The sequence below is a fragment of the Stegostoma tigrinum genome, chromosome 21, assembly GCF_030684315.1.
Source record: "Stegostoma tigrinum isolate sSteTig4 chromosome 21, sSteTig4.hap1, whole genome shotgun sequence".
NCBI classification, from domain to species: Eukaryota; Metazoa; Chordata; class Chondrichthyes; order Orectolobiformes; family Stegostomatidae; genus Stegostoma; species Stegostoma tigrinum.
The window spans coordinates 42621120-42648917 of record NC_081374.1 but is presented as its reverse complement, the minus strand read 5'-3'; the positions used below and the strand labels follow the sequence as shown (position 1 = coordinate 42648917).

The 27798-nt window shown below is 44.4% G+C and overlaps 1 protein-coding gene and 1 long non-coding RNA gene across 12 annotated transcripts in view; one reads left to right on the top strand and one right to left on the bottom strand.

The window, feature by feature from the left end:
* The window catches only part of LOC125462715 (tubby-related protein 3-like), a 108629-nt gene extending 94983 nt beyond the window's left edge, over positions 1-13646 (top strand). For all 11 annotated transcript variants that reach the window (XM_048552969.1, XM_048552968.1, XM_048552978.1 and 8 more), the window contains 4 exons: positions 1119-1227; positions 5712-5810; positions 7986-8157; positions 12070-13646. In XM_048552969.1, the coding sequence (XP_048408926.1) occupies positions 1119-1227; positions 5712-5810; positions 7986-8157; positions 12070-12203 (514 nt within the window). In that variant the 3' untranslated portion in view covers positions 12204-13646. The remainder of the gene's footprint in view (positions 1-1118; positions 1228-5711; positions 5811-7985; positions 8158-12069) is intronic.
* Positions 13647-23676: 10030 nt separating this feature from the next.
* Positions 23677-27798, bottom strand: part of LOC125462646 (uncharacterized) — a 28419-nt gene continuing 24297 nt past the window's right edge. Inside the window, exon 3 of the long non-coding RNA XR_007249689.2 lies at positions 23677-25302. This is a non-coding gene — a long non-coding RNA (uncharacterized LOC125462646). The remainder of the gene's footprint in view (positions 25303-27798) is intronic.

Here is a 27798-nt window from a genome sequence, read left to right as displayed (position 1 = left end):
GAAGTTGGATGAGACGAGGTGTATAATAGGTAGCTGTGGGAGTCAGAGTGATTGAAATAGATATCAGTTTGGAGGTCACCAGGGTTGGAGACAGAGAGGTCCAGGAAGGAGAGAGAGGTACCAGAGATGGTCCAGGTGAACTTAAGGTTGGGGTGGAAGGTGTTAGTGAAGTTGATGAACCATTCAAGCTCCTTGTGGGAGCACAAGGCGGTGCCAATACAGCCATCGATATAATAGAGGAAGAGGTGGGGCTTAGGGCCAGTGCAGCTGCAGAAGAGGGATTGTTCCATGTGACCTATAAAGTGGCAGGCATAGTTTGGGCCCATGTGGGTACACATGGCCACCCCCTTTTGTCTGTAGAAAGTGTGAGGACTTGAAAGAGAAGTTGTTAAGGGTAAGGACAAGTTCAGTTAAGCTGTAACCAGAGTTACAATGGAATGAAATGTGGAACATACTTGATTGATGGGAAATGAATGTTTCTGCATCCCCACAGGAGCAGTCATCTGCTTCAAGGCCCAGGTGTTTCTCTTCATGGAGTGTGAGGATACAAATACCCCCATACCCATTCAGGCTATCTCTGCCTTTTCATGGGACGTCTTCCCTTGCAATGAAAAATTGGGGCTAATATGTGAGATTTACAATGGATGGCATGGCTGTTAGTACTGGTGCAGGTGGGGTAAAGTTAAGGAAGTGTACAGAGGGACAGAGGAGGTAGCAGAGAAGCCATACAGGGAGCAGTCAATGAGAACAAGTGAGGGAAGGTGTTGCAGGCGATAGTGGGAGTGGAAGAACATGAGCCTTTGTGGGACATGGCTTTGGAATGTCAGTGCCCATCCAAGTGCACAGTGCCCTTTAAAGATGGCACAGACACACAGGATGCCAGTCTTTCAGTGAATGGTCAGTTGTTTCAGGAACAAGATTCTGTCCTATGAATTATGATGCATGAGGTGTTAACAAATTGCGCTGAACAAGATAAGACAGAGAATCCTTACTTTGTCTGTCATTGTTCATACAGTCACCATGCCAAGTCTCTCTCTTGCCCTCTTTGTGACAGCGTGGATAAACATTTGCCTGTTGATGTACACCAGTGTCATTTTTATCTCTTTGAACTCTTAAAGGTCAAACCTGATGGGGACTAGGTTTACAGTGTTTGACAATGGAATCAACCCTGAGAGGGGAAGGCATGGCCATTCAAATGTACGTCAGGAGCTTGCTGCTATCACTTACGTGAGTATCTGCAGAGGCGAATCTATCTCAGAAAACTGTCATTGGGAGCTGGTGGGGATTCTGCGAATTTAAAACAAGAGCTAGAGAAAGTCAGCAGGGAAGACAGTACCAGTGGAAGGAAACATAGATCATAGAGCTTTCCTCACAACCTATGTTGTAGGTTCATTGGCCTGATATGTAAACTCTATTTCTCTTCATAGATGTGATGGGTCTGCTGAATGTCATTGCAAATGTTGATACTATGTGGGACACCCTGGATAGATTCACTCTGACCAATCTGCCTTGGTATCAGTCTACATTGCTGATATCAAATGTCTTAGGCAGAAGAGGGCTTGATCTTGTTAAAAACAAAAGTTGCTGAAAAAGAAGTGAGGAAGGGTTAGCGGACCCGAAACATTAACTCTGATTTTTTTCTTCACAGATGTGCCAGATCTGCCGAGCTTTTCCAGCAACTTTAGTTTTTGTTCCTGATTTACAGCATCTGCATTTCTTTCGGTTTTTGCTTGATCTTGTCAAATGGAACTGTTTACTACTTGTTACCAAATGACTATTTATACTGCACTTGAGGATATTTGAGGGTCTCTTATGAGACCTCAGGCTCAACCTAAGAATAAGTCCTCAATGAAGTGCTGAAATCTTCTCACATTGAACAAGTAACAAGCACAGACGTAGTTAGATCCTCCCGGGGAACAGTCTTTTACTTCCTGATGGGCAGCAGTTATTGCATGATGTCTGTTAGCCATTTCAGCCACTAATTGTCTTAAACAATGATTATTTCCAGCCTTTCTTCTTTTAGATCGTCATCAGCTTCAGCCTCGGATCATTCTTTTGCTTATTTGCTATTCCTACGGCAGCTTTCGTAACCTCAGGTTAGCGCAAACATTTTGCTCCCAAATCAACACTCTTTGGAGTTTAAGAAGTTAGAAGTAGGAAAATGTGTGAACTTCAAAATAATGCTAAAATAGCATTTCTAGGCCCAAAATGTCAGCTTTCCTGCTCCTATGATGCTGCTTGGCCTGCTGTGTTCATCCACCTCCACACCTTGTTATCTCAGATTATCCAGCATTGGCAGTTCCTACTATCTCTGTCAAAATAACATCGATGTTTTAATGACAAATTGGCAGGGACCCCGGGCACTAGTACCGACTGAACAGTAAATGAAGTGGCAAATCAAACAAGCAGTAACCTGAAGCAGTATATATTCTATTTAATTAGGCCTGCTTCACAGTTGTTGATGAATGGGAACCCATAGCAAAGTCTGCTGTGTGCATTCTCCTCATAGGCTGAGTGCCATCTCAATAGCAAGATTAAATATGTTAGTGACCTCCTTCAATGCAACATGGACCTGGGTTCTCCTTTCTTTGGTCATGAGCTGGCCTCTCAATGTCTACCAGTGCCTCAGAGGTATCCTTGTTGGCTGGCTACTCCTGTCCACAATCTTGTTCTTCCTTTCTATAACCTAATATTTCCTGTCCACTGCCTATGTAACTCGTCCATATGTTAGTACGTTATCCTTCACTCAGAAGGGAGGTCAGTTGGTTCATGCAAATGTGGCATTACTTGGAAGCATTTTGCTTCTGTAACATGCCCTGGCAGCTGGTCATTCTTCATTGTTTTCTGAGGGGTCAAAATAGGAAGAAATGCAACTGAAAATAGCCTCACATATGGGGGAAGAGGTGGTGTGGTGGGAAAGATGAGTAATTCAGAGGCCCTGGCTAATGACTGAGGGAACTGTCTTCATATCCCACCGAGACAGCTGGTAGAATATCAATTCAATTCATAAATCTGCAATTGAAACCGAGCCTCCATGATAATTGTTAGTCAACAGATGCTCACATCAATATTCTCTGCTTTGACTGGCTCTAAGGGTCTTGTGGTGCGGTGATACTGACCCAAACTCTGGAGCAGAAAGTCTAATTTCAAGTGCTACCCACCTGAGACAATTACCAACATCAATCTATTCAGAGCCATTACCTTTCACAACATCTCTCCCTTCAAGTATTTTGTTTCCTTTATCGTTAACATTCTTACTTTACTGGATATATTTACACTTCCTATTACCTTATCTCAACCACTTGCCTGACTTTATAAATTCAAGCTACTCCTAACCTTTTCAATTCTTTTAGGATGCGTTCTTTGGAAGATTGGTAAGTCTTTGGTTTGAAGACTGTAGACTGTACTTCTGATCTTGATGTTGCATGCTCTATTAACTGTCTCTCTGCTAGAAGACTTTTTAACTCATGGATATCCTTTGTTGTTCCTGCTTACCCTGGTAGCCAGTCCATTACCTTTTCTGAACTTGGTCAAATGCAGCTTTGATGTCAAGGGCTGCCACTCTCACCTCAGCTCTGGAATTCAGTTCTTTTGCCCATGTTTGAACCAAGGCTGTATTGACGTCAAGAGCTGAGTGGCCCCGACAGAAATCAAACTAGCCATTACTGAGCAGGCTATTGCTGAGCAGGTGCTACTTGATAGCGCTGTTAATGACATGTTCCAGCATTTTGCTGATGATGAAGAAAAGATAGAGTCGTAATTGGTCAAGTTGGATTTGTCCTGCTTTTTATATATGCGACATACCTGGGCAATTTTCCACTTATCAAGTAAATGCCAGTGTTGTCACTGTACTGGGAACAGTTTGGCCAGGGGAGCAGCAAGTTCTGGAGCATTAGTCTTCAGTATTATTGCTGGAATGTTGTCAGGACCCATAACGTTTGCAATATCCAGTGTTTCCAGCCAATTTTGGCATCACGTGAAGTAAATTGAACTGGCTGACGACTGGCACGCACGATGGTGTATTATCTACTCACACATCTGTTGGACTCTTTGCTTTAACTTTTAAATGATCCCTTTTCTCACCTTAAATCTGTTTGGCAATGTTTCCAAGCCTATGACCTCAAACCAAAGAGCTTTTATGGTTGTCGATTTCGCTACTATAGCAGTACCTCATAATGTCTGCTGCAATGGTGCAAATTTAACTCACGGATATCTAATACCTTCACTTTCTCGTCAAACTTTGAACTGGGAATGCTCCAATGGATCCTCGCTTTCCGGCAGAATTTGTAACTGCCAGATTTCAATTGTCTGCTTCTCTTTCTAGCTCAACCCTGCTTCTTAGCAGGCCTGAAATAATGCTTTTAGCCTGTGGTGCTGTTTCTGCCTGACTAGCCTTTCCACGAATTCTTGCTGACTGGTCATTTGCTCAAGTGTTTGCAGCTGCTGACTGTGAGAGTCGTTCTTAAAATGGTGAAATCTAAAGCCGAAACCTCAATTAGTCTTCTGGAAATTTCCTCTCCTAAAGCCAATGGATTTTTTTCTTTGTAACTTTGAGGTGCCTGAAGCAATGAAGCCCACTCTGATCATCATGTATTTCTAACAAGAAATGTCATCAAACTGCTTTCCTTGACATGAGTATAAAAGCCTAAATGGTTTAGAGTAATAAAGGATCAACCATTATTGTGGCTTAGCAGAAACAAGCCTATTTTTCTTGAACAAGATCCAGTTGATTACATGACAGCAATTAGATACAAGTTACATTAGACATTATGACTAAGAATATGAAGAGGCATGCAGATTTCGGTCTGCAGTCTATGCGATCTGAAGATGTTCTGTCTTATCTTCACCCAAGCTGATATAATATTGTCAGATTTGACGGAGCTTAAGGCAGTCCCCAATATTAACCCTTTCAGAATCATTATGTTATACAACAATGCTAAGTATGAAGCTAGTTCAATGATGCGAAGGAAAGGTCTCCTCATCCGCTCAGGTTATTCCACAAACTTTGACCTCATGAGACAGATGCTGTCCAAGTCTGTGTCATTTCCTGGAAACATGACACTTATTTCAGAAACAATGCAGAGAATAAAAGCATTTTATTCCTTATTCATTCACAGGATGTGGGTGTAACTGGCTGGGCCAGCTTTTGTTATCCACTCCTAATTGCCCAGATTGCTGCCAGTCTGGAGTCACAAGGTGGTGAGACCAGGAAAAGGACTGCCGGTTTCCTTCCTTAAACAATAGTTCTGAACCAGATGGGTGTTTAACGCAATTAGCAATGATTACATGATCACCATTACACTAATTTTTTTTTAAATTCCAAATTTTGATTGAATTCAATTCCCACCACCTGCCATGGTGGGATTTGAACTTATGTCACCAACATTAGCCTGTCCAGATTTACTAGTTTTGTGAATATGGATCTCTGATGTCCTATAATGGCTATTACAAAAGTTCCCTTAGGTTGATCCTCTTTAGAAGCGGCCCTGTGAATTAGGGCTGCTTCATCTCCTTTGTTCGTCACAGTTTCTATGAGAGATATGAGGCTACACTTTGAACTTCTGCCCTGTCCAGCCCCCTGACGATGTTGGTAATTAAAGTGGGGTCAGGTTTATAATCAGAAATAGTAACAGCAAGTTAGTTAACAACCATAGATAAACCTAGAACCTAGGTAAATATGTTGTTCTCACACAAAGTTACATTATTTACAGGAGACAAATGTACTTGGATTTAAAGGTCCCAGGAAGATGACCGTGATTATTCCAGCAATGGATGAAGACCAGGAACGTATTCCCTTCCAACCACGCAATGTAAGTTTAAGACCATGACACCATAAGACATAGGAGCAGAAATTAGGCCATTCAGCCCATCAAGTCTGCTCCGCCATTTAATCATGGCTGATAAGCTCCTCAACTCCATTCTCCTGCTTTCTCCCCATAACCCTTGATCCCCTTGATAATCAAGAACCTATCTCTCTCAGTCTTAAATGTACTCAATGACCTGCCCTCCAAAGCCTTCTGTGGCAGTGAATTCCTTGGATTCAACAATCTCTGGCTGAAGAAGTTTCTCCTTACTTCCATTCTAAAATGCCTTCCCTTTACTCTAAGACTGTGTCCTCGGGTTCTGTACTCTCCTACCAATGGAAGCATCTCCCCAACATCCATTTTGTCCAGGCCATTTGGGGAAAACCTTATTATTGCTCATCATTATGACATTTGACCAAGCAGCCGGGTGTGTTATCTTTCAACCAGGATCCAGTGTGAGATACCAGGAGCAAATCTTGTGGGTAACTAGCTGCCAGTTGAGCAAAACACATAACTGACTGTCTAGAGAAAATTGTCCCTCATTGACCATCTAATGGAATAATCGACTTGCCTTCCTTGAGTAAAGAAAAATAGATAGTGCTGGAAAAATTCAGCAAGTCTGGCAGCATCTGTGGAGAGAAAGCAGAGTTAATGTTTTGAGTCCAATAACCTTTCTTTAACCCTTACTTCTCTCCTAAAGTAATGGGATAAAATGTTCCCTCCTCCTGGATTTCAACTTCATTTCTAGTCAGCCACCCAGATTCTCTAAGTTGTGGATATTTTCTTGGGCTTACATTTTGCATCAATCTAAATCAAAGCTTTACAATAAATCAAAGCTTTTCATGGCCTGAATCAGACTCTGAAACCCAAGAACATGCGACAACAGATTCTGGCTTTGGCACTGAGCCATGGTTAATGGGAAATGGGACTCTGGCTTTTCACGTGATGTGGGCCCTGTACACATAGAGTACAGTTTTAATTTGTTATTGAGATGTGGTCTTTGCTAGATGGGTCAGCATTTATTGCCCATCTCCAATAGCACTTGCGAAGGTGGGTGCTGAACTGCCTTCTTGTACCACAGCAGCCAGTTTGATGTAGGGATATGCACAATGTTGTTAGGAAGTAAGTTCCAGGATTTTGACCCAGCGACACTTAATGGTGATACATCTTCAATGCAGGATGGTTGAGTGGCTTGGAGGGGAACTTGCAACTGATGGTGTTCCCATGTATCTACTGCCTTTGTCCTTCTCGGGCAGTGTACCTTGTAGATAGTGCTACTGAGCGTCAGTGGTGGAGGGAATGGATGCGTATGGATGTGGTGCCAATCAACTGGCTGCTTTGCCCTGGATGGTGTCAAGCTTCTTGAGTGTTGTTGGGGCTGCACCCATCCAGGCAAGTGGGGAGTATTCTATTACAGTCCTCACTTGTGCCTTGTAGATGGTAGGCAGGCTTCAGAGAGTCAGGAGGTGAGTTACTTGCCACAGTATTTCTAGCCTCTGATCTGCTCTTGAAGCCACAGTGCTTACATGGCTAGTCTAGTTAAGTTTCTGGTCAATGATACCCCCACATACTAGGGGTTATCAGTGGCGGTAACACTATTGACTGTGATGGGGCAATGAAGTATCTAAAGATGGTTGGGTACAGAACACATCCCTGAGGAACTCCTGCAGAGATACCCTGGAAGTGAGATGACTGATCTGCAATAACCACAGCCATTTTAGTTTGTGCTGGGTAAACTCAAAGCAGCAGACAGATCTTTTTCCTGATTCCGTAGGCTCCAGGTTTACTCAGGGTTCTCAATGCCATACTCAATTAAATGCAGTCTTCCTGTCAAGGGCAGTCACTCTCACCTCATCTTGGGGTTCAACTCCTTTATCTGTGTTTGGACCATGGATGTAATGAGCTCAAGTATCAAGTGGCACTGATCAAACTCAACTTAGTAAGCAAGCTATTCCTTTGAAGATGTTATGCAATAGCATTGTCAATGATCCCTTCCATCACTTGGATGATGATCAAGACTAGACTTATAATTGGCCTAGTTGGATTTGGTGTATAGTACATATCTGGGCAAATTTCCACATTGTCAGGTAGATGCCAGTGTTGTAGGTGCACTGGAACAGCTTGATGAGGGAGATAGCAAGCTCTGGAGCTTAAGTTTTCAGTATGCGATCATCCCTTTAGGACAAAGATAGTCTGCTCTCAAGATACCAACGTAAAAACATGGAGAACTTAATTGAGCTGCACAATAAGGCACCAGTGTGGAATAATGAGACCCAGTCCTACGTGTTGAACTTCCATGGGAGGGTGACACATGCTTCAGTGAAAAATTTCCAAATAGTCCATGAGAATGATGGTAAGTTACATTCTAAGTTTTTTTTTATTGTGTGAATGTGATGGCCATTCTTCTCAAGTTTTAGAGTTTTTCCCCATTCTAATTTGATTTCTCTACTTCCACCATCTTCATCACCATTTCCCACAGTGAGGTCTACAGAGTTGCTCTCAGACCTCAACTAAAACAGTCAGATATTGACCCCTTGTCAGATGAGTCTTAGCTCTCCTCTCTTTCTTTGGGGAATACCTGACTTGCCATCCCCCAGCCACCCTTCAGCCAGATCCCATCACTGGGACTCAGTCCCTGTTGCATCAGTTCAGCTTCCAGCTGGCAGAATGAGGAAGTGACCATTTAGGAATTACTGGATGGTGCCAAGTTCTTGGTTGGTCTGAGCTGAAATGGGTTTTGGAACCAAACATTGCTCTCAAATGTAGGGAGGGCAGATAGTTAACCCCTGATTTCTGCTGACCAATTGGCAGCATATCATTTCAGGGAACGGAATCATCAGGTTCCTCATCCAAGTTCAAATAGCTGCCTAGAACATGCTGCTTAGCCTCACAGCTAAACAATGGCATCATTGCTGAGACAGCTGATGGTTAGTATGGAGTCAAGTAGGAGGAAATATCTGCCCTCTCAATTAAGGGGTTGGATATGACTGAGAATGCGAATGGGCAGAGGCGGGATGGTTGGTACAGGATATGAGGTGTAGTGGGGTTGGCAGTGCCAGTGGATGAGATGGTGGCTGTGGTAGGGTTGGCAGTGCCAGTGGATGTGGTAGTGGGTGTAGTGAGGTTGGCAGTGCCAGTGGATGAGATGGTGGCTGTACTGAGGCTGGCAGTGCCAGTGGATGAGGTGGTGGGTGTAGTGGGGTGGGAAGTGCCAGTGGATGAGGTGGTGGCTGTAGTGGGGTTGGAGATGGCAGTGGATGGGATGGTGACTGTAGTGGGGCTGGCAGTACCAGTGGATGAAGTGGTGGCTGCAGTGGGGTTGGCAGTGCTAGTGGATGTGGTGGTGGCTGCAGTGGGGTTGGCAGTGCCAGTAGATGAGGTGGTGGCTGTGAGGTTGACAGTGCCAGTGGGTGTGGTCGTGGGTATAGTGGGGTTGGCAGTGCCAGTGGATGTGGCAGTGGGTGTAGTGAGGTTGGCAGTGCCAGTGGATGAGGTGGTGGCTGTGGTGGGGTTGGCAGTGCCAGTGGATGTGGTAGTGGGTGCAGTGGAGTTGGCAGTGCCAGTGGGTGAGATCGTGGCTGTAGTGAGGTGGGAAGTGCCAGTGGATGAGGTGGTGGCTGTCGTGAGGTTGGAAGTGCCAGTGGATGTCGTAGTGGGTGTAGTGAGGTTGGCAGTGCCAGTGGATGAGATGGCAGCTGTGGTGGGGTTGGCAGTGCCAGTGGATGTGGTAGTGGGTGCAGTGGAGTTGGCAGTGCCAGTGGGTGAGATCGTGGCTGTAGTGAGGTGGGAAGTGCCAGTGGATGAGATGGTGGCTGTAGTGAGGTTGGCAGTGCCAGTGGATGAGATGGTGGCTGCAGTGGAGTTGGCAGTGCCAGTGGATGAGATGGTGGCTGTACTGAGGTTGGCAGTGCCAGTGGATGAGGTGGTGGCTGTGGTGGGGTTGGCAGTGCCAGTGGATGTGGTAGTGGGTGCAGTGGAGTTGGCAGTGCCAGTGGGTGAGATCGTGGCTGTAGTGAGGTGGGAAGTGCCAGTGGATGAGGTGGTGGCTGTCGTGAGGTTGGAAGTGCCAGTGGATGTCGTAGTGGGTGTAGTGAGGTTGGCAGTGCCAGTGGATGAGATGGCAGCTGTGGTGGGGTTGGCAGTGCCAGTGGATGTGGTAGTGGGTGCAGTGGAGTTGGCAGTGCCAGTGGGTGAGATCGTGGCTGTAGTGAGGTGGGAAGTGCCAGTGGATGAGATGGTGGCTGTAGTGAGGTTGGCAGTGCCAGTGGATGAGATGGTGGCTGCAGTGGAGTTGGCAGTGCCAGTGGATGAGATGGTGGCTGTACTGAGGTTGGCAGTGCCAGTGGATGAGGTGGTGGCTGTAGTGGGGTTGGAGATGGCAGTGGATGGGATGGTGGCTGTAAAGGGTTTGGCAGTGCCAGTGGATGTGGTGGTGGCTGCAGTGACGTTGGCAGTGCCAGTGGGTGTGGTCGTGGGTGTAGTGGGGTTGGCAGTGCCAGTGGTTGAAATGGTGGCTGTGGTGGGGTTGGCAGTGCCAGTGGATGTGGTAGTGGGTGCAGTGGAGTTGGCAGTGCCAGTGGGTGATATCGTGGCTGTAGTGAGGTGGGAAGTGCCAGTGGATGAGATGGTGACTGTAGTGGGGTTGGAAGTGCCAGTGGATGAGATGGTGGCTGTAGTAAGGTTGGCAGTGCCAGTGGATGTGGTAGTGGGTGTAATGAGGGTGGCAGTGCCAGTGGGTGAGATCGTGGCTGTAGTGAGGTGGGAAGTGCCAGTGGATGAGATGGTGACTGTAGTGGGGTTGGAAGTGCCAGTGGATGAGATGGTGGCTGTAGTAAGGTTGGCAGTGCCAGTGGATGAGATGGTGACTGTAGTGATGTTGGCAGTGCCAGTGGATGTGGTAGTGGGTGTAATGAGGGTGGCAGTGCCAGTGGATGAGATGGTGGCTGTAGTGGGGTTGGCAGTGCCAGTGGATGAGGTGGTGGCTGTAGTGGGGTGGGAAATGCCAGTCGATGTGGCAGTGGGTGTAGTGGGGTTGGCAGTGCCAGTGGATGTGGTAGTGGGTGTAGTGAGGGTGGCAGTGCCAGTGGATGAGGTGGTGACTGTAGTGAGGTTGGCAGTGCCAGTGGATGAGATAGTGGCTGTAGTGAGTTTGGCAGTGCCAGTAGTTGAGGTGGTGGCTGTCGTGGGGTTGGAAGTGCCAGTGGATAAGGTGGTGGGTGTGTGGAGTTGGCAGTGCCAGTGTATGGCTCAGTGGGTATAGTGGGATTGACAGTGCCAGTGGATAAGGTGGTGGGTGTGTGGAGTTGGCAGTGCCAGTGTATGGCTCAGTGGGTATAGTGGGATTGACAGTGCCAGTGGATAAGGTGGTGGGTGTGTGGGGTTGGCAGTGCCAGTGTATGGCTCAGTGGGTATGGTGGGATTGATGGTGCCACTGGATAAGGTGGTGAGTGTGTGGGATTGGCAGTGCCAGTGTATGGCACAGTGGGTATAGTGGGATTGACAGTGCCAGTGGATAAGGTGGTGGGTGTGTGGAGTTGGCAGTGCCAGTGTATGGCTCAGTGGGTATAGTGGGATTGACAGTGCCAGTGGATAAGGTGGTGGGTGTGTGGAGTTGGCAGTGCCAGTGTATGGCTCAGTGGGTATAGTGGGATTGACAGTGCCAGTGGATAAGGTGGTGGGTGTGTGGAGTTGGCAGTGCCAGTGTATGGCTCAGTGGGTATAGTGGGATTGACAGTGCCAGTGGATAAGGTGGTGGGTGTGTGGAGTTGGCAGTGCCAGTAATTGGGTTGCTGATGGGGGAGGGGGATATCAAAACTGGACAATTTCCTGAAGGTCTCATCACGTGACTGTTCATCCCCAAATGCTCCGTGCGCCCCCAAACTACCACCATTGGTTACCCAAAGTACTCCCCCTCGCAGAGTACTCCCTTCCATGGCAAGCAGCTAATCGATGAGTCACTTCCTTCACTCAGTGAAGGAACGTTTTCATCCACTCCCTGACATTTGTTCGATTAATAGATGGAAAAGATCTCGAATGACTCCTCAGGTCGTCGTGGGGGAATAGTTGCAATATCCAGGAGACGGTGCTGGAATCTCGGGGACAACCTGGAAGGGCGGCAACCTGGAGGCTGGGTGAGGGAGCAGAGAGTTATTATGTTATGAGTACCGGCTCACAAAACCAACTGAAGAACTGTTTATCTGGGGTTCAAACACATTATCTGCCAAAGTGCAGCCAACTCTCAGTCGTCTCCTTTTCTCCCTCACAGTTGACTACATTGTGATGCAGTTTGGGCGTGTGGCAGATGACGCGTTCACCATGGATTACAGCTACCCAATGTGTGCTGTCCAGGCATTTGCCATCGCCCTGTCCAGCTTCGACGGGAAACTAGCATGTGAATAATGTGTGCAGTTGACCTCCTGACCCCAGCCTCTCCACCCTAGAACACTACAACCATCCCCCCCACCCCACCCCACCCCAGCATCTTGTTACTGAAGTGCGCTTTACAAGACTAGTCTTAGAATAAAGAGGCAATAGAGGTACAAACAAACCTCTAGCATCTTCTCAAGGATAAACCAGGGCAATAGGAAAGGCAGCAAAATAAAATTACTAGTTCTGTTATCAACCACATCCAAAATGGATGTAAGAAGCTTTCAAAATGATGAAGCCGCTTTTGTGGGGTTTTTTTGCAGTTTGTTTCATGTTATCTTGGCAGGTGTTGGAGGTGATGTTTTCAATCTTTAAGACCATTTTTTTAATACCTGTCCCTAAATTTCCTCTCAGTTTAATAGCAGAATGATATAGGAATAGTTGTCAATGTTGAGGCTTTGTGCAGTGGAAACCATTTCCTGATTGAAGTAGGCATATGATCAGGAAGGAGTGTCCAGTTTTGTTTATTTGCTCTCTGACTGAGCCATCCATTATAAAGATTCCATTTACACGTTATTGAGAATAACACCACACTCTATGGTACAGAAGTGCATCAGTAAGTGTACTGCACCACCCAGTGTTCCATTCGCACGTTCTGCAGCAGTCGGTAGCTCCATAAGAACTGAAGACAAAGTTACAGATCACCTCCTGCCCCTTTTAATAAATGGAGCCTCTTTGGGCTCTGTATCTTCCCATCAGTGAGATTGGAACAAATCCTGAGACTAGGAGAATCAAAACCACAGGCTTCACAAAGCAAGACATTGATTTAACATCAGTGCCTCTTCCAAGCAGAAACTAAGGGAACAATCGGATTACAAAAGGCACCCCTTTCATAGTGAGGGGCCAACAGGCAGAGCAAATTCTGAAAAACAGAGCTATTAGAGTGGCAGCGATTATAGACGAAGATGGCAGATAGTGGAAAATCTGAGATAATTGCAGAAAATATTGGAAATAAATAAGGCAGTCTGCATTTGAAAAGAGATAAAGATCAGTTCTAATGATTGGATGAATGTCAGTGTAACTGGTGGGATTGTGCCATCAAAAGAGGACAATTATAAATCCCTCAAGCTCTGTAAAGTGGGATTTAATGTTTCCTTTCTCATTGAGATGGTCAGAGAAACTCCAATCCCATTTACAACGCAAGTGCTGATCATTGATAATAAAATGTGAGGCTGGATGAACACAGCAGGCCAAGCAGCATCTCAGGAGCACAAAAGCTGACGTTTCAGGCCGAGACCCTTCATCAGAGGATTCTCCAGCATCAGCAGTTCCCATTATCTGCTGATCATTGATACTTTCTTCTTTGTATATTGTTAGTTGAACACTAGAGGGTGCTCTGGTACATTGCAGCACCCCAGGATTTCCCTGTGTGGCCAGATACACTTTAGAGTATGAAATAAAAGCATCAAGGTATTACCTCACCGACTCTGCGTGTTTATTCCTGGCAATCACCGCATTCTTTAAATCCAATGAGATTGATTTGGGTAGCTATAGAAATGACACAGTTGGCTGTGTTTACAATGGTGCCTGCACAGAGATCCAAGGCTGATTGGAAGCTGGAAGGTGAGAGTCTACTGACTAAAAGACAACCTACTCTAACATTTACCAACATCCTCTGATCAGCCAAGATTTCAGTGCTGTTTGAAATCCACCCCTGAATTTCCAACCCTTCTTGTGCTCCTGGACTTAAAACAGAGCCTCTGCAGGCTATCCCTTCCACTCGTTATCTCGGTTTTTATTTGTCTCTTTATTCTACTGAGTATCTCTGAACTCTTCTCTCTTTGTTCTTCAGATGTTATGTCTTGTGCATTCTTCCTGCTCATTGTACCCTCAGTTCAAAAAGACCTTTCAGACTTTCAAAACTGTACAGATTTTATTTTTATTCTTTCATGGCATTCACTGGCAAGGCCAGCATTTGTTTTCCATCCCTAATTGCGCTCGAACTGAATGGCTTGCAGGGCCATTTCAAGGAAAACCACAATGCCGTGGGTCTGGAATCACATGTAGGTCAGGGCAGGAGAGCATATTCAAAAACAGAAATTGCTGGAAAAGCTCAGCAGGTCTGACAGCATCTGTGAAGAGAGATCAGTGTTAACATATCTGGTCAAGTGACCCCTCTTCAGAATCCCTTGCTCGGGTCACTCAACCTGAAACATTAACCCTGATTTCTCTCCACACATGCTGCCAGGCCTGCTGAACATTTCCAGCAATTTCTGTTTGAGTTTCTGATTTACAGCATCCGCAGTTCTTTCAGTTTTTATTCAGGCCAGGAGATTTCCTTCCCTAAAGAGCATTAATGAACCAGATGGGGTTTTATAAACAATTCATATTTTCATGGCTACCGTCATTCAGACCTACCTCAAATTCCACACTTTGTTAATTGGAGTAACCTAGGTCTCTGAATTACTAGCCCAGTATTACTACTGCTACAACACTATCCTACAAGCTCTTTAAAAACCAACATGACACTTTACATCTTTGAGGGAATCCTGTGCGTTTATTCTTGGCTATGAAGCAGAAAACCAAAATCGACTTAATTGTAGGATTATCCTCAGCCATATGTATCCATCCCTCGCATTGCAGCTTGTTAAATGTGTGCTATTCTGGAGAGAAGAAAGTCCCGAAACAGATCTCACTGTCCAGTTCATTAATTTCTAAATAGGGATCCAGGAACAATCGCGCTCTCCAGGTTATCACCAACCCAGTTTAATTACTATGACTGATGTGCAAGAAGTCAGGTTGAACAATATAACAGATTCCTTAGGGGGAAAAGTGAATGTCAGTGAAGCTAAGTAGTTACACAGTGGTCATTCCTGCACACATGTTTTTTTTTTACAGTGTTTTATTAATGGGTAAAGCTCTTTTGCTGCCAGACAATAGAAAGAGGCAATTTCATCGAGCAAGACTGCATGAGCTGCAATACTCCAACTGTTTCAGCAGATTGTGGTCCATTCACCTCTCTTAGGCGTTAACAGTGACACACCAAACCAGAGAAGTGGGTGAGGGAATCTTGTTAGACAACTTGAGAATTTCTTTTACTCAGTGTTCTAGTCTCAATCTTCCCTACCATACCCAAGTACAATGAACATGTTATTGCAGAATATTTACTGCAAAGAAGGTGACCATTCAGTCCATCACATCCAATCCAATTTCCAATTTCCCTTTCTTCTAGTGCTGCAATTTGCCTTTTATCTTCTCTCTTCAGATGCTTCTCCAATTCTCTTTTTGAAACTCACAACTGAATCTGCCTCCAAAAGACTGTCTTCAAATTCCAGATGCTAACCTTTCACTGTGCAAAAAAAGCTTTCCTTCATTTCACCGTCGGTAATGTTCACCCAGAAATAGAATAAAAGCACCGACTGTAGAGGAACACATGCTTCAGTTCAATGATCTATGCTGCCAATATTCCCAACATGAAAACTTCGCCCAATCGTAATCACCTCTCCACCCCCCCCGCAAGACTACCCTAACCATGAGCAAGCACCCCCTTCTCAATATTCCACTCCCCTTCTCCCCTGCACACCTACCAAGGTTCCCTTTAAATGTGTGAACTGGATTCACATCCTCTCTACTCTTGAGTAGAGAAATTCCTTCTAAATTCTTTGCATGAATTGCTGATTCGAGTCAGCACTTGTCCAAGGGTTCCGCTTTGTTTGAGTACAGGCTGTCGGAAATTGCAGGAATGTGAACTGGGAACAAAACCGAGAGTTTTATTTTCAGACTGCAGTGCACTTTCTGACATGGAGGGATTTGTTAATTGCCGAGCACCCTTTCCAGGCTCTTACAGAGCATAATATTATTGGAACTTTAGCTGTCACTCTGACTCCTAAATCTGTCTCCTAAAGACCAATATCTTCTTGATCTGAGCTGAATTGTGAGAGGAGACAGAACACAGTGAGGTAAACAGTTTTTGCAGAGTTAGTGAGAGCCCAGAGGCTGCATACTGGAGCATGTCTTTTGTTCTGTAGGGAGCTCAAAATTACACTGAGTTTGTCTGCTTTTCCAACTAAAAATAACTTGCCTTTGTATATCACCTTAAGTTGCCTGAGACATTTTACAGCCAAGGACTGCAGTCATTGTTATAAGATAAGAAATCAGAAACCAACCTGGGCACAGTAAGCTTCCATGCACAAGAATGTCAAGGTTGCCTGTTTCCAGGGTGTTGACTTAAGGATAGACATTGATTCAGGACACCTGGAAGACCTGCCCTGCTCTTTTGCAAAATACCCTCATAGCATGCCTCAAATTGATCTGAAAGCATGGACAAGCTCTAACTTTAAGATTTCATCTCAATGATTTGACAGTGCTGCACACCCTCAGCACTGTGATAAAGCTGGATAAGAACCCCTAACCTCCTTACAAAATATGGGCAGCATGGCAGCTCAGCTGTTAGTACTGTTGCCACACAGCACCAGGGACCCAGATTCAATTCCACCCTCAGGCGACTGTGTGTGGCATTTGCAGGTTCTCCCTGTGTCTGCAGGTGCTCTAGTTTCCTCCCACAGTCCGTCGATGTGCAGGTTGGGTGGATTGGCCATGCTAAATTGCCCAGTGTGTCCAGGGCTAGGCAAGTTGGGTGGATTGGCCATGGGAAATGCAGAGTTATGGGGATAGGGTTGGATGTTCTCCAAAGGGTTGGTGCAGACTCAGTGGGCCAAACAGGCTCTATCTGCACTGCAGGGATTCGATAATCGATTGAGCAAACCCAGATTATTCACAACAGGAATATTTTGCAGCCTAGATTCCTTTTGCAAAAAAAATTAATGTTGCTCATACAAATGTAGCTCAGTATATGACAAGGTTACAGCCGAAAGGTATTAGAGACAGGGGTATCTGGTGACAGGAAAGAATAATGAATATACAAGCTATGTAGAGTTCCAGAAAGTGCTAGAAAAGTAATTTTCATTCAGTGACTTGGAGATCATAATAATCCTGTTTGGTACTATGCACATTTTTGTGCGTTGGGGGGTGGGTGTTCTGGTCTGTCAATGTTGCTGGGGTTGCAGTGAGTGTAAAGACTAAGTTCCACCCTGCGGAGGGCAATAGACGTGAGACAAAACACAGTTACGGGAACACCAGCTTGCATTTAGATAGTGCCTTTCATTAGTAAGATACTTTAGGGTGCCTCGTCCAGGCGTGTGAATCAGAGAAAAACATGACACCAAATCAAAGTAGAAGGATTGCCTAAAAACTTTGGTCAAAGAAACAGCTTGCCAGGAATACCTTAAAAGGAAGGGAGGTTGAGGAATATAAGGAGAGAATTCCATAGTTCAGTGATTACACAGCTGAAGGCATGCCAGCCATTGACAGGGCAAGTAAGAGACAGAGGGAACAGGATTAGAGAGTGTGATAGAGTTCGAGAGCCATTTACCCTCCCATTTTAAACAAAGAAGTGGGAGCAAATTCCATGCCACTTCCTTGAACCTCTTTAACCTTTCATAGGGTCTTAAAGATCTATAATACTGAGTAATGCCCTTTGGCCCATTGGATCTCTGCTGGTCAAAAACAACCACATAACTATTCTAAACCCACAACTTTAAACTTTTATTATGGCTCACCCATTTCTTAACAGAATTCTCCACCCACCGTCCCTTAACCCTTAGCAAACAAACATTGACCAAACTCAGCAATAGTAAGAACTGCTGATGCAGGAGTCAGAGGTAACACAGCGTACGGCTGGAGGAACACAGCAGGCCAGGCAGCATCAGAGGAGCCGGAAACTTGACATTTCGGGTTGGGACCCGTTTTCTGAAGAAGGGTCCCGACCTGAAACATCAACTTTCCTGCTCCTCTGATGCTGCCCGGCCAGCTGTGTTCCTCAGCTCCACGCTGTTGTCTTTGATCAAACACAGTTTTGGAGCTTTCAATAAAACTCCAGCCTCAACAGCTTTGCAGGGAGACAGTCCCAGTTTTCCTATCCTTTGCTATGAGTTAATACTTCCTGATATCACCTTGAAAAGGCTTTGCCCCCTTTAACTGGAGTGGTCTGTTCACAGAAACAGTTTCTGTCTATTCAGTCAACACTATTAAGCACTTACTTTCATCTCCTTTACTTAAAGAACTATGTGGGGAGATTGGGATGTAGTGGTAATAACACTGAGTTAGTAATATGGTGATCCAGGCTAATGTTCCAAAGATTTGAACCAAAGATATAAGTACAAATCCGATCATGACATTGGGTGGAATTTCAATTCAATTATTAAATCTGCAACATAAAGTGAATCTCAATATTAGTGACCACCAGAAACGATTGCCATAAAGGGAAGGAAATCTGCTGTCCTTACCAGGTCTGGCCTATGTGTGACTTCTGCTGTGGTTGACTCGAAACAGAAATTGCTGGAGAAATTCAGCAGGTCTGGAAACATCTGTGGAGAGGGTTTATACTCCAAAGAAGAGTAACACTGAACTCGAAACATTAATTCCATTTTTCCCTCCAGAGATGCTGAGTTTATGCAGCACTTGTTATTTTTATTTCAGATTTCCAGTATCAGCATCATTTTGCTTTTATTGGAGTAGTTTGACTCTGGAAAGGTTCAGCAAGCCTTTCAGTTTGAGTGTAATTAGGGATGGGCAACATATACCAGCCTTGCCAATGATGCTCATGTCCCATGAAAGAAATGGTTTTTAAAAAAGTCTGTTTGATCTGCTCTTACAATTTAACCTCTGTCTCATCGGAGAAAATCTTCACTGCATTTCCCTCTTAGTACATGCTGGTAGTAAACCAAACCAAATCAGCTTCATTGTCACTAGATTCACAACACATTGAAAATTAAATATTTAATGACCCTCAAAATTTGACCAATTGTTCCTGCAAATAACAGATCTTGGGCACCAAGTCTATAATTAAAACAAAAATGAATAATGTATTATCATAATTTTAGCAGGACAAACATAAACAAAGTAATCTAATTAATACTTAGAACTTAAACTCAACCTTCTTTGATCACAATTGCATTCACAGAGACAGATTGACACACACAGGTAACAAGTAAACTGAAAAGAAAAAATAGAAGAATTATAATTTGGCAGTTCAATTAAAATGCATCAAATGATGGGTACCAAACCTTCATGCAATTCTTGGATAATGAGTTTTTCAAAAGCACATAATTATATATCTCATTTCAAAATCACTAGTGAATGAAAATAGTATCAGTTAACTTCCAGACATGTTTACTTATTTCAAACACACTGGAATTCTTTCTTCAGGGCATTCAACAATTCTTCAACTGGACAGAAAATTAGAAAGCAAAAAAAAAACAGCGGCCAGTTCTGAAACTTTCAAAAATCTCTCTGCACTTACCCAAAGCAGTCAATGCCAGTTTACATCCCCTTCTTCTCTATTCAATCAATAATCTCTGTGATTGGCTGTTTAGTATCCATTCTCCATTAATTGACCAACACAACATCCAACTAGCTGCTAGCTCTGGGCATAGCAACACACAATGACTAATCATCCATCGAGTTCCACAGATTAGTAATCAGGTTACATTATCTTCCAGAACAACAACAAACAGCTTCATTTTTTAAAACACACAAATGTTCAGTGTTCAATTAACCCTAACTGCACACATAGTTCCACCAAAAAAATTAGAAAAATAAAAGGAAAAAAGTGAGGGTTTCTACATTGTTCACTGAGAACTAAATGCAGTGTTCTGTAACTATTGCTTTAAACCAGCATCACATGAAGCTGCAGAATTCTGGGATTCTGTGCCACTACATGTACCCTTGTGGTGCAGACATTGGGACCCAGTGAAAACTGATATTGATCTGCAAGCTTAACGTAACTTGTAAAACAGAAGCAGGCCTAAGAAGGACAGGCAGCTTCAGAAGAGCACGAAAGTTGATGTTTCAGATCGAACCCCTCTTCAGATGTGGGGAGGGGAAAGGGAGCTGGAAAATAAATAGAAGGAGGAGGGGTGGGACTGGGGAAGAGACGTGGGATGGTTTAGGTGAGTGCAAATAGGGAGTGGTGGGGATTGGTTGGTAAGGTGGGAGGGGTGGATAGGTGGGAGAGAAGATTGAGATAACAAGGCGTAGAGCTGGATGAACCCAGCAGGCCAAACCGCATCAGAGGAGCAGGAAAGCTGACGTTTTTTTCTGAAGAAGGGTCTAGACCCAAAACATCAGCTTCCATTCGCCTCTGATTCTGCTTGGCCTGCTGTGTTCATCCAGCTCTATGCCTTGTTATCTCAAATTCTCCAGCATCTGCAGTCCTACTATCTCTGGGAGAAAAGATTGACAGGTTGTGTCAGGTCAAGGAGGTGGGAATGAGACGGAGGGTTGGGCATGGGATGAGGCCAAGGGTGGGGAGATTATAAAACTGGTAAAAATCTATGTTTAGTCCATCGTACTGCAGGCTCCTGAGGCGGAATGTGAGGTGCTGCTCCTCCAATTTGTGTGTGGCGTCATTGTGGCACTGGACGAGGCCCAGGTCAGACGTGTTACCCAGAGAGCGAGACGTGAGTTAAAATGGTTGGCCACCAGAAGGTGTTGTTGTTTGTCACAAACAGAGTGCAGATGCTCTGCGAAGCAGTCTCTGAGTCCACCGGTTGGTCTCACCGATGTAAAGGACGCCACATCGGGAGCAGTGGGTACAGTTGAACAATTTGATGGATGTGCAGGTGAACGTCTGTCTAATGTGGAAGGCTTGCTTTCTGCCTTGAATAACGGTGAGGAGGTGCGTGTAGGGGCAGGTGTAGCACTTCCTGCAGTTGCAGGGAAAGGTACAGGAGGTGGTGGAGCTAGTGTGGACCGATGAGGGAATTTCGCAGAGAGCAGTCCCTACGAAAGACAGATGGGGATGGGAAAGGGGACTATCCCTTTGGTCGTGGGGTTGGATTGTAGGCGGCGGAAGTGGCAGAGAATGATACATTGGATATGGAGGCTGGTGGGTTGATATGTGAGGACAAGGGGGAATTCTGTCTTTATTTTTATTGGGGGGAGGGGATGTGAGGGCAGAAGTGCAGGAAATGGAAGAGATGCAGTTGAGGGCATTTTTGATCACCGGAGGGGGGCTGTTTTCCTGCACTCACCTATCATCATCCCACCTGCCTTCTCCAGCCCCACCCCTCCTCTTTCTATTCATTTCCCAGCTCCCTTCCCCCTCCCCACTTCTGAAGAAGGGTCCCGACCTGGAACGTCAGCCTTCCTGCTCCTCTGATGCTGCCTGACCTCCTCCAGCTCCACACTGTGTTGCCTCTGATTCCAGAATCTGCAGTTCTTGCTATCTCTCGGGGCCTAAGAAGGTTGTTCAACATTACACAACTCTCTGAGTTCAAAATGCCTGCTACACAGATCCAATTCCCATCCACTTGCTCCTCAAAACCTGTGAGGCACTCCCCCACCTTCAGACATTTGCAGGTGACTGCTGTAGATGTCAAAACTTCACCAATCCAGGAGCAAGGACAGCTATACAATGAGACTGAAATGGGACTAGTATTGTTGACTACTGCCCTTCGCTAAACAACAAAATGTCAAGAGTTGCAATTCTTGATCTTCCAGTTTGCTGTTTGCCTCCACCTTAGCAATGTTTTAAATTGCACCCAGCGTGGAACAGGAATGTGTCAAAAGCATCTCACAATCGCTTTCGCAGGGTGGAGTGAAGAAAGGCCTTTGAAAGGAGCGTTTCTGGAACTTTGATCATGCATTCAGTCTTCCAGCAGTATCTTTCGACAGTTGTGTGTTTCAGTCGGGTTCCGCTATGAGATACTTAAGTCAGAGGTTGTCTGTTTCGTTTAACGCAGATGTTTTTGGAGCAATCCGCGAGGTGGTCTCACCTCAGGCAGTGAGTGTATGAGACAGCAATCCATCGCAGAGTCTGCCCCCAGGATCGTAGAGAAGCTCCAACTGACCCGAGGTGCCTCTAAAAGGGATTCCTCCTCATCAATGATTCAGACATCAGGCAGGATATCTGATGAAAACCAACAAGCTTTATCCTGAGGAGGCACTACTTGGCATAAAATCAAACTGAATTGAAATAAGCTCAACAATTTCAATGTTATATCTCCAATGGGTGCAGATTTCCGGCTGAAATGAACATTTTCATCCAAACCATGATCTCAAATTATAATCAAGTATGTGAAATACAGAGACAGAGAATTGTAGAGTAATTTTAGCTCAGAAAGGGTCCATTCAGCCCATCAGAACCCTACCAGTTCTCTTTAAGGCAATCCAGTCAGGCTCAGTCCTATATTCAATCCCCATAGCCCTTCCATTTTATGTCTCTCATGTGCCCTTCAATCTTGTTTTGAGTCATGGAGCATCTCCACTCCCACCATTCTTATTGGCGGTGGGAAGCAGGTCACATAAGAAATTATCTACCTCAGATCCTTGCTGCATATCTTGCCCAACACCTAAAACCTGTATTTCTTTAGTCCCTGCAAGGCTAATCAGCTGATGAGAACCACAGTTCTTTGCCCACCTTATCTAAACCTAGCAGAGTTTTGTACACCTCAATCAAATCTCCTCTCAATTGCTACATGGAGAACAGCCCTAGCTTCTCTAACTTCACCTCGTACCTAAATCCCCTTCCCTTGGATCAACGTTCCCTGTAAACTGTGTGACAACTGAAATGTTCCACATGCTCCAAATGACAAGCCCAACACATTGGCTACCTGTTCCAAAACAGATCTGGTATAGCCCCTTCCCTAGTTGGACTATCTATATATTGTTTCAAAACAAATCTCCTGGATTCTTCTAAAAAATGTTACTACATTTAAGACCCTAGCAATAAGGGAGTTCCAATCAATTTTGGGGAAATCACCTACTTAAAACAACTCTGATGTTTTTATATCTTGTTATGGTCTGCCTACATGTCTGTTCCTCCATCTACCACTGACTATTGGGATGCCTGTAGTATAAGCCCATCATATTGAATGTACCTTTCTTATTCCTAAATTCTACCCATATGGCCTTTTGGATGAGCCCTGCAAGATGTCCTCTTTTAATGTTGTGGAGACATTCTCCTTAATCAGTAATGCAATTCCCCACACACCTTGTGCGTCCCTCTCTATCTTACCTGAAACATCCAAACCCTAAAACATTGAGCTTCCAGTCCTGTCCTTCTCTCAGCCAAGTTTCTGTGATGGCTTCAACATCATAGTTGCATATACCAATCCAGACTCTAAGATGGGTGCTCCAGTTTCCTCCAAAAATGCACAAGTTAGGTGGATTGGCGTGCTAAATTGCCCATAGTGTCCATGGACGTGTAGGTTAGGTGGGTTAGACGTGGTTATTATGGGGATAGGGTGAGATGCTGTTCTGAGGGTCGGTGTCACAATGGGCTGAATGGCCTGCTTCCACAATGTGGAAATTCTACAATTCTAATGTTAATATTGAATTAGATTGACTCTTGACAAATACAGAGTTACAAATTAAAGAAAGTAGATGCCATGACCTTAAAAAGAATGTCTCCATTCTCTCTTTAAAAAATCAGGTAGCAGTTTATTTAAACAATTTTAATTAACATTTCTAGACTTTAGGTATCAGGTCTTGCTGATTCCATGCTCCATTTTTCAGACCACAGTTTTGAAAAACGCATTGGGCAGTACCTCTTGGCTTATTTCTTCAGTGTATAATAATCTGTAGAAACAGTGCTCTGTAGAACCATACTGTATGCATTTGCAAAGCCTCCAGGTTTCATACCAGCAAAAATTCCAAAGGCATGAGTCAATCTGTTGACAGCAATCACTTCCTCTACCCATCTAATTAATTAACTATTTAACTGACAGGCATTTTGTTACTATTAACTAACAATTGAAAGAAACTACAAATAAAAGTTAAAGTTGTGGCAATGCAGATCTCCAGTAAGCATTATAAAGAGTTCAGCATTCATAACATTTAATATCCTGTGTTCACCTAACTCCCCGAATTTCATACTGTGGACAACCCGCAGTAATCTGTAGAACTGTTTCGAAAGTCAGAGGTCACACAACCCCAGATTATAGTCCAATAAATTTATTTGAAATCACACAAGCTTTTGGAGCACAGCCCTACGTCAGGTGCACTGAGAGGGGAGAGCGCACAGGCACAGAGTTCATAGGCAGGGAATTCAAGGGCACAGATCAAAAGATCATACAACTGAGTTCTGAGGAAGCATCACCAGACCCACAACATTAATTCTGATTTTTTTTCTTCACTGATGCTGCTGAACTTTTTCAGCAACTTCTGTTTTTGTTCAAAAGATCATATAACCAGTGTGAGTGGAGTGTCAGATAATAAGACTCTGCAGGTGACCCAGAGTGTTAGAGCGTGAGTAAAGTGTTTATAAAGTCAATGTCAGAGCTGTGCTGTCATGACAATCAGGCAATGTGATTGGAATATACAAAAGGTGACATCTCAGGTCAGGCAGTTTAGGTGTGAAGCTTTGTTCAGAATCTGTCTCAGAGTTTTTGCCTAGAATCAGGCTGGTTTTATTCCAAATGCTGAAATTGATAAGATGCCACACTGACGACTGTGACTACAAATTGTGTGTTTTTTGAACAAAACAGAATGCATCTGCAAATAAACAAACATCTTGGATGAAATGATTCACCCCATAGATTTACGTGTGTGTGTGTCTGTGTGTGGTGGATGGAGAGGGAGACAGTGTGTTCTTGTGAGAGAGTATATGTGTGTAGGAGAGTATGTGTGTGAGAGTGTGTGTGAGAGAGGGTCTGTGTGAGTGTGAGTGTGTTTGTGTGAAACACTGTGTGTGTACATGTGCATGTGTGTGAAAGTGAGAATGTGTGTGAGAGTGTGAGTGTGTGTGAGCATGTGTGTGAGAAAGTGTGATAAGTAATTCAAAACTGTACCAACTAATTAAGGTAGAGAGATCATAACAATTTATCAAGGTGATGCTGTCAATACAGAACAGTACAGTAGGGTCACCTGTAGAGCAACAGGAACCCAAGATCATGGTTAAGGCTGTTTTCATAGGCATGGAACTTGTCTATCAGTTTCTGCTCGGTGATTCTGCATCATTGTGTATCTCGGCGTCTGCCTTGGGGGACATTTACCCGCTGCTCGGAGGCTGAACTGTATCAAAAGTGTTGGCAACAGCATCCTCCTCTCTGCATCTTTCCTCGTGAATGATCTTCGGCAAAGATACAGAAAACTAAGAACAAAATTTTGGTTTACCACATTTCCATGGAATTTTCATGGATTTAAGCATTACACCAATGCACACATGAGGACTGGGGAGAACATTTGAATGATTTCTTTCAGATGATGCAAACAATAGAATCTGTAAATAACATAAAAGACCCATGAGTCTGAGGTAGAAAACTGAATAAATATTTCCCAGGAAGAACAGACAAAAACAACTTGGAGTGCATAGTGGTAAATTTGACCTCATTATCAGTTTTGATACCCTTGTATGCATGGTGCGTTCATTCCGTGACAGACTTAGAATGAGGAGATCTTCGAATACTCATTATTCTCTATCTAATCAGCGATATTATTCTACACATATATACTTATGTATGGACATGATACTAACCTTTTGAATAGCTCTGGTTAGATTTCAGATGGTACACTAGACTGGATAATACCTCTGTTCACAGCTACTATGAAACCCAAAGGAAACATTGACTTTGAAAACATTTAAAATCAATAGGTGACGTCTCATTACAAACCTATTTCCAGGGTTTGAGTTCTCCCATGTATGCTGGCAGGTGCAATGCAGACATTGTTTTATTTTACTCTTTGTTGGGATAAGGGCATCGCTGGCAAGGCCAGCAATTGTTGCCTATCCCTAATTGCCCTTGAACAGAGTGGTTTGCTTAGCCACTCCACACAGCAGTTAAGAGACAAACACATTGCTATCGATCTGGAGGCCAAGACAGGCATGGCAGAAGTAGCAAACGGCCTTCCTTAAAGGTCATTAGTGAATCAGATGGGTTTTTACAACATGACAATAATTTTCAAGGTTACCCTGGCAGAGATTGGCTTTATATATCGCACGTTTGTCACTTGTGTTTTAAAATTCACCAATTCCCATGGTAGGAATTGAGTCAATGTGCCCCAAGACCATTAGTCTAGGCCTCTGCATTACTAGTCCAGTGATGTTAACCATTATGTCACCATCTCCCAGTCAAAAAAGTGCAGATGACCAGATGATGAAACATAGAAGGGGCCAGTTCACAGATACAATAGGGAGGAGACCGAAGTTGCATCAAATTGATGGAAGGATTGTGATGCATTTAGGGCCTTCCTGAGCTGCACCGAGCACCTGGGTCAGTCCTGGGTTGGGGGCTTGTTTTGGGGGATGGTGGAAAGTGCTACCAATTTTGTTGATTTTAAAAATCCATCAAGACATACTGATCACTTTGGGGCTTTTCACTCGAGATGACAGCAGGCAGATGGAGTGACCCTGTCTTCAAAATTGTGAAAGATTTTGATTAGGTAGACGCAGCAAAAAAGAAATGTCCCACTTACAGGTGAAGCCAGGATGAGGGGCCATAATAGTTGGGGAACCTGACTTTAGGACAGAAGGGAAAACTTTGGTGAGGGTGCCTGGGAGGTTAGCTAATGAGCTAAAATATTATCAAAAATGAGTGATTTCAGTTTGTAGAGGATGGGAGAAGTTAGTGTTGAGCCTTCCCACCTGATAGTTCATAAATCAAATGACTGCAATCACTTGTTACTTATAAAGCTCTAACAGGACAATGCTGAATAAACACAGGAATGATGTTACCAACGATGAGTCAGTCCAGAATCAGGGGGTCACATTCTAAGGATACCTCGTAGGCCACTTAGGACTGAGATGAGGAGAAAAGTCTTCACCCAGAGAGTGGTGAGCCTGTGGAATTCTCTGCCTCAGAAAGCAGTTGAGGCAAAAATATTTCATGTTATCAAGGAGGAGTTAGATATAGTTCATATAGCTAAAGGAGGGAAGTGGCAACAGGATACTAAGTAGGATGATCAGCCATGATCATAACAAATGGCACAGCAGACTCGAAGGGCCAAATGGTCTCGTCCTGCTCCTATTTTTTAATGTGTTACCAGTCATTTTCTTGCACATCTGCTCTCATCCCTTTCCTTCCCTGCCACATTACCAATAGGGTCCCCCAGTCCTCACTTTCCACCCCACCAAGCCCCACATCAAAAGGTCTTCTCTGAATTGAGGAGATGAAATGTAGACTGAGCAACCACTTTGAAGAATACCTACGTTCAATCTGTATAAATGACCTTGAGCTTCCAGTTAGAGGAACACAGCAATCCAAGCAGCATCAGAGGAGCAGGAAAGTTAATGTTTCAGGTCAGGACATTTCTGAAGAAGGATCCCAATTCAAAATATCAACTTGCCTGCTCCTCTGATGCTGCCTGACCTGCTGTGTTCCTCCAACTCCACACTGTGTTATCTCTGACTTCAGCATCCGCAGTTTGTACTATCTCTGATCGAGCTTCCAGTTGCCTGCCACTTTCACACAACACCGTGCTCCCTGACCACCAACTTGGTCTCAGGCTTGCTGCAGTGCTCCAGTGTGGTTCAATGCAAGATGGAGGAATGTCACCTCATTTTTTGCCTAGGTGCCTTACAGGCCTCAGGGCACAACATTGGGTTTAACATAATACCCTGCCCTACAGC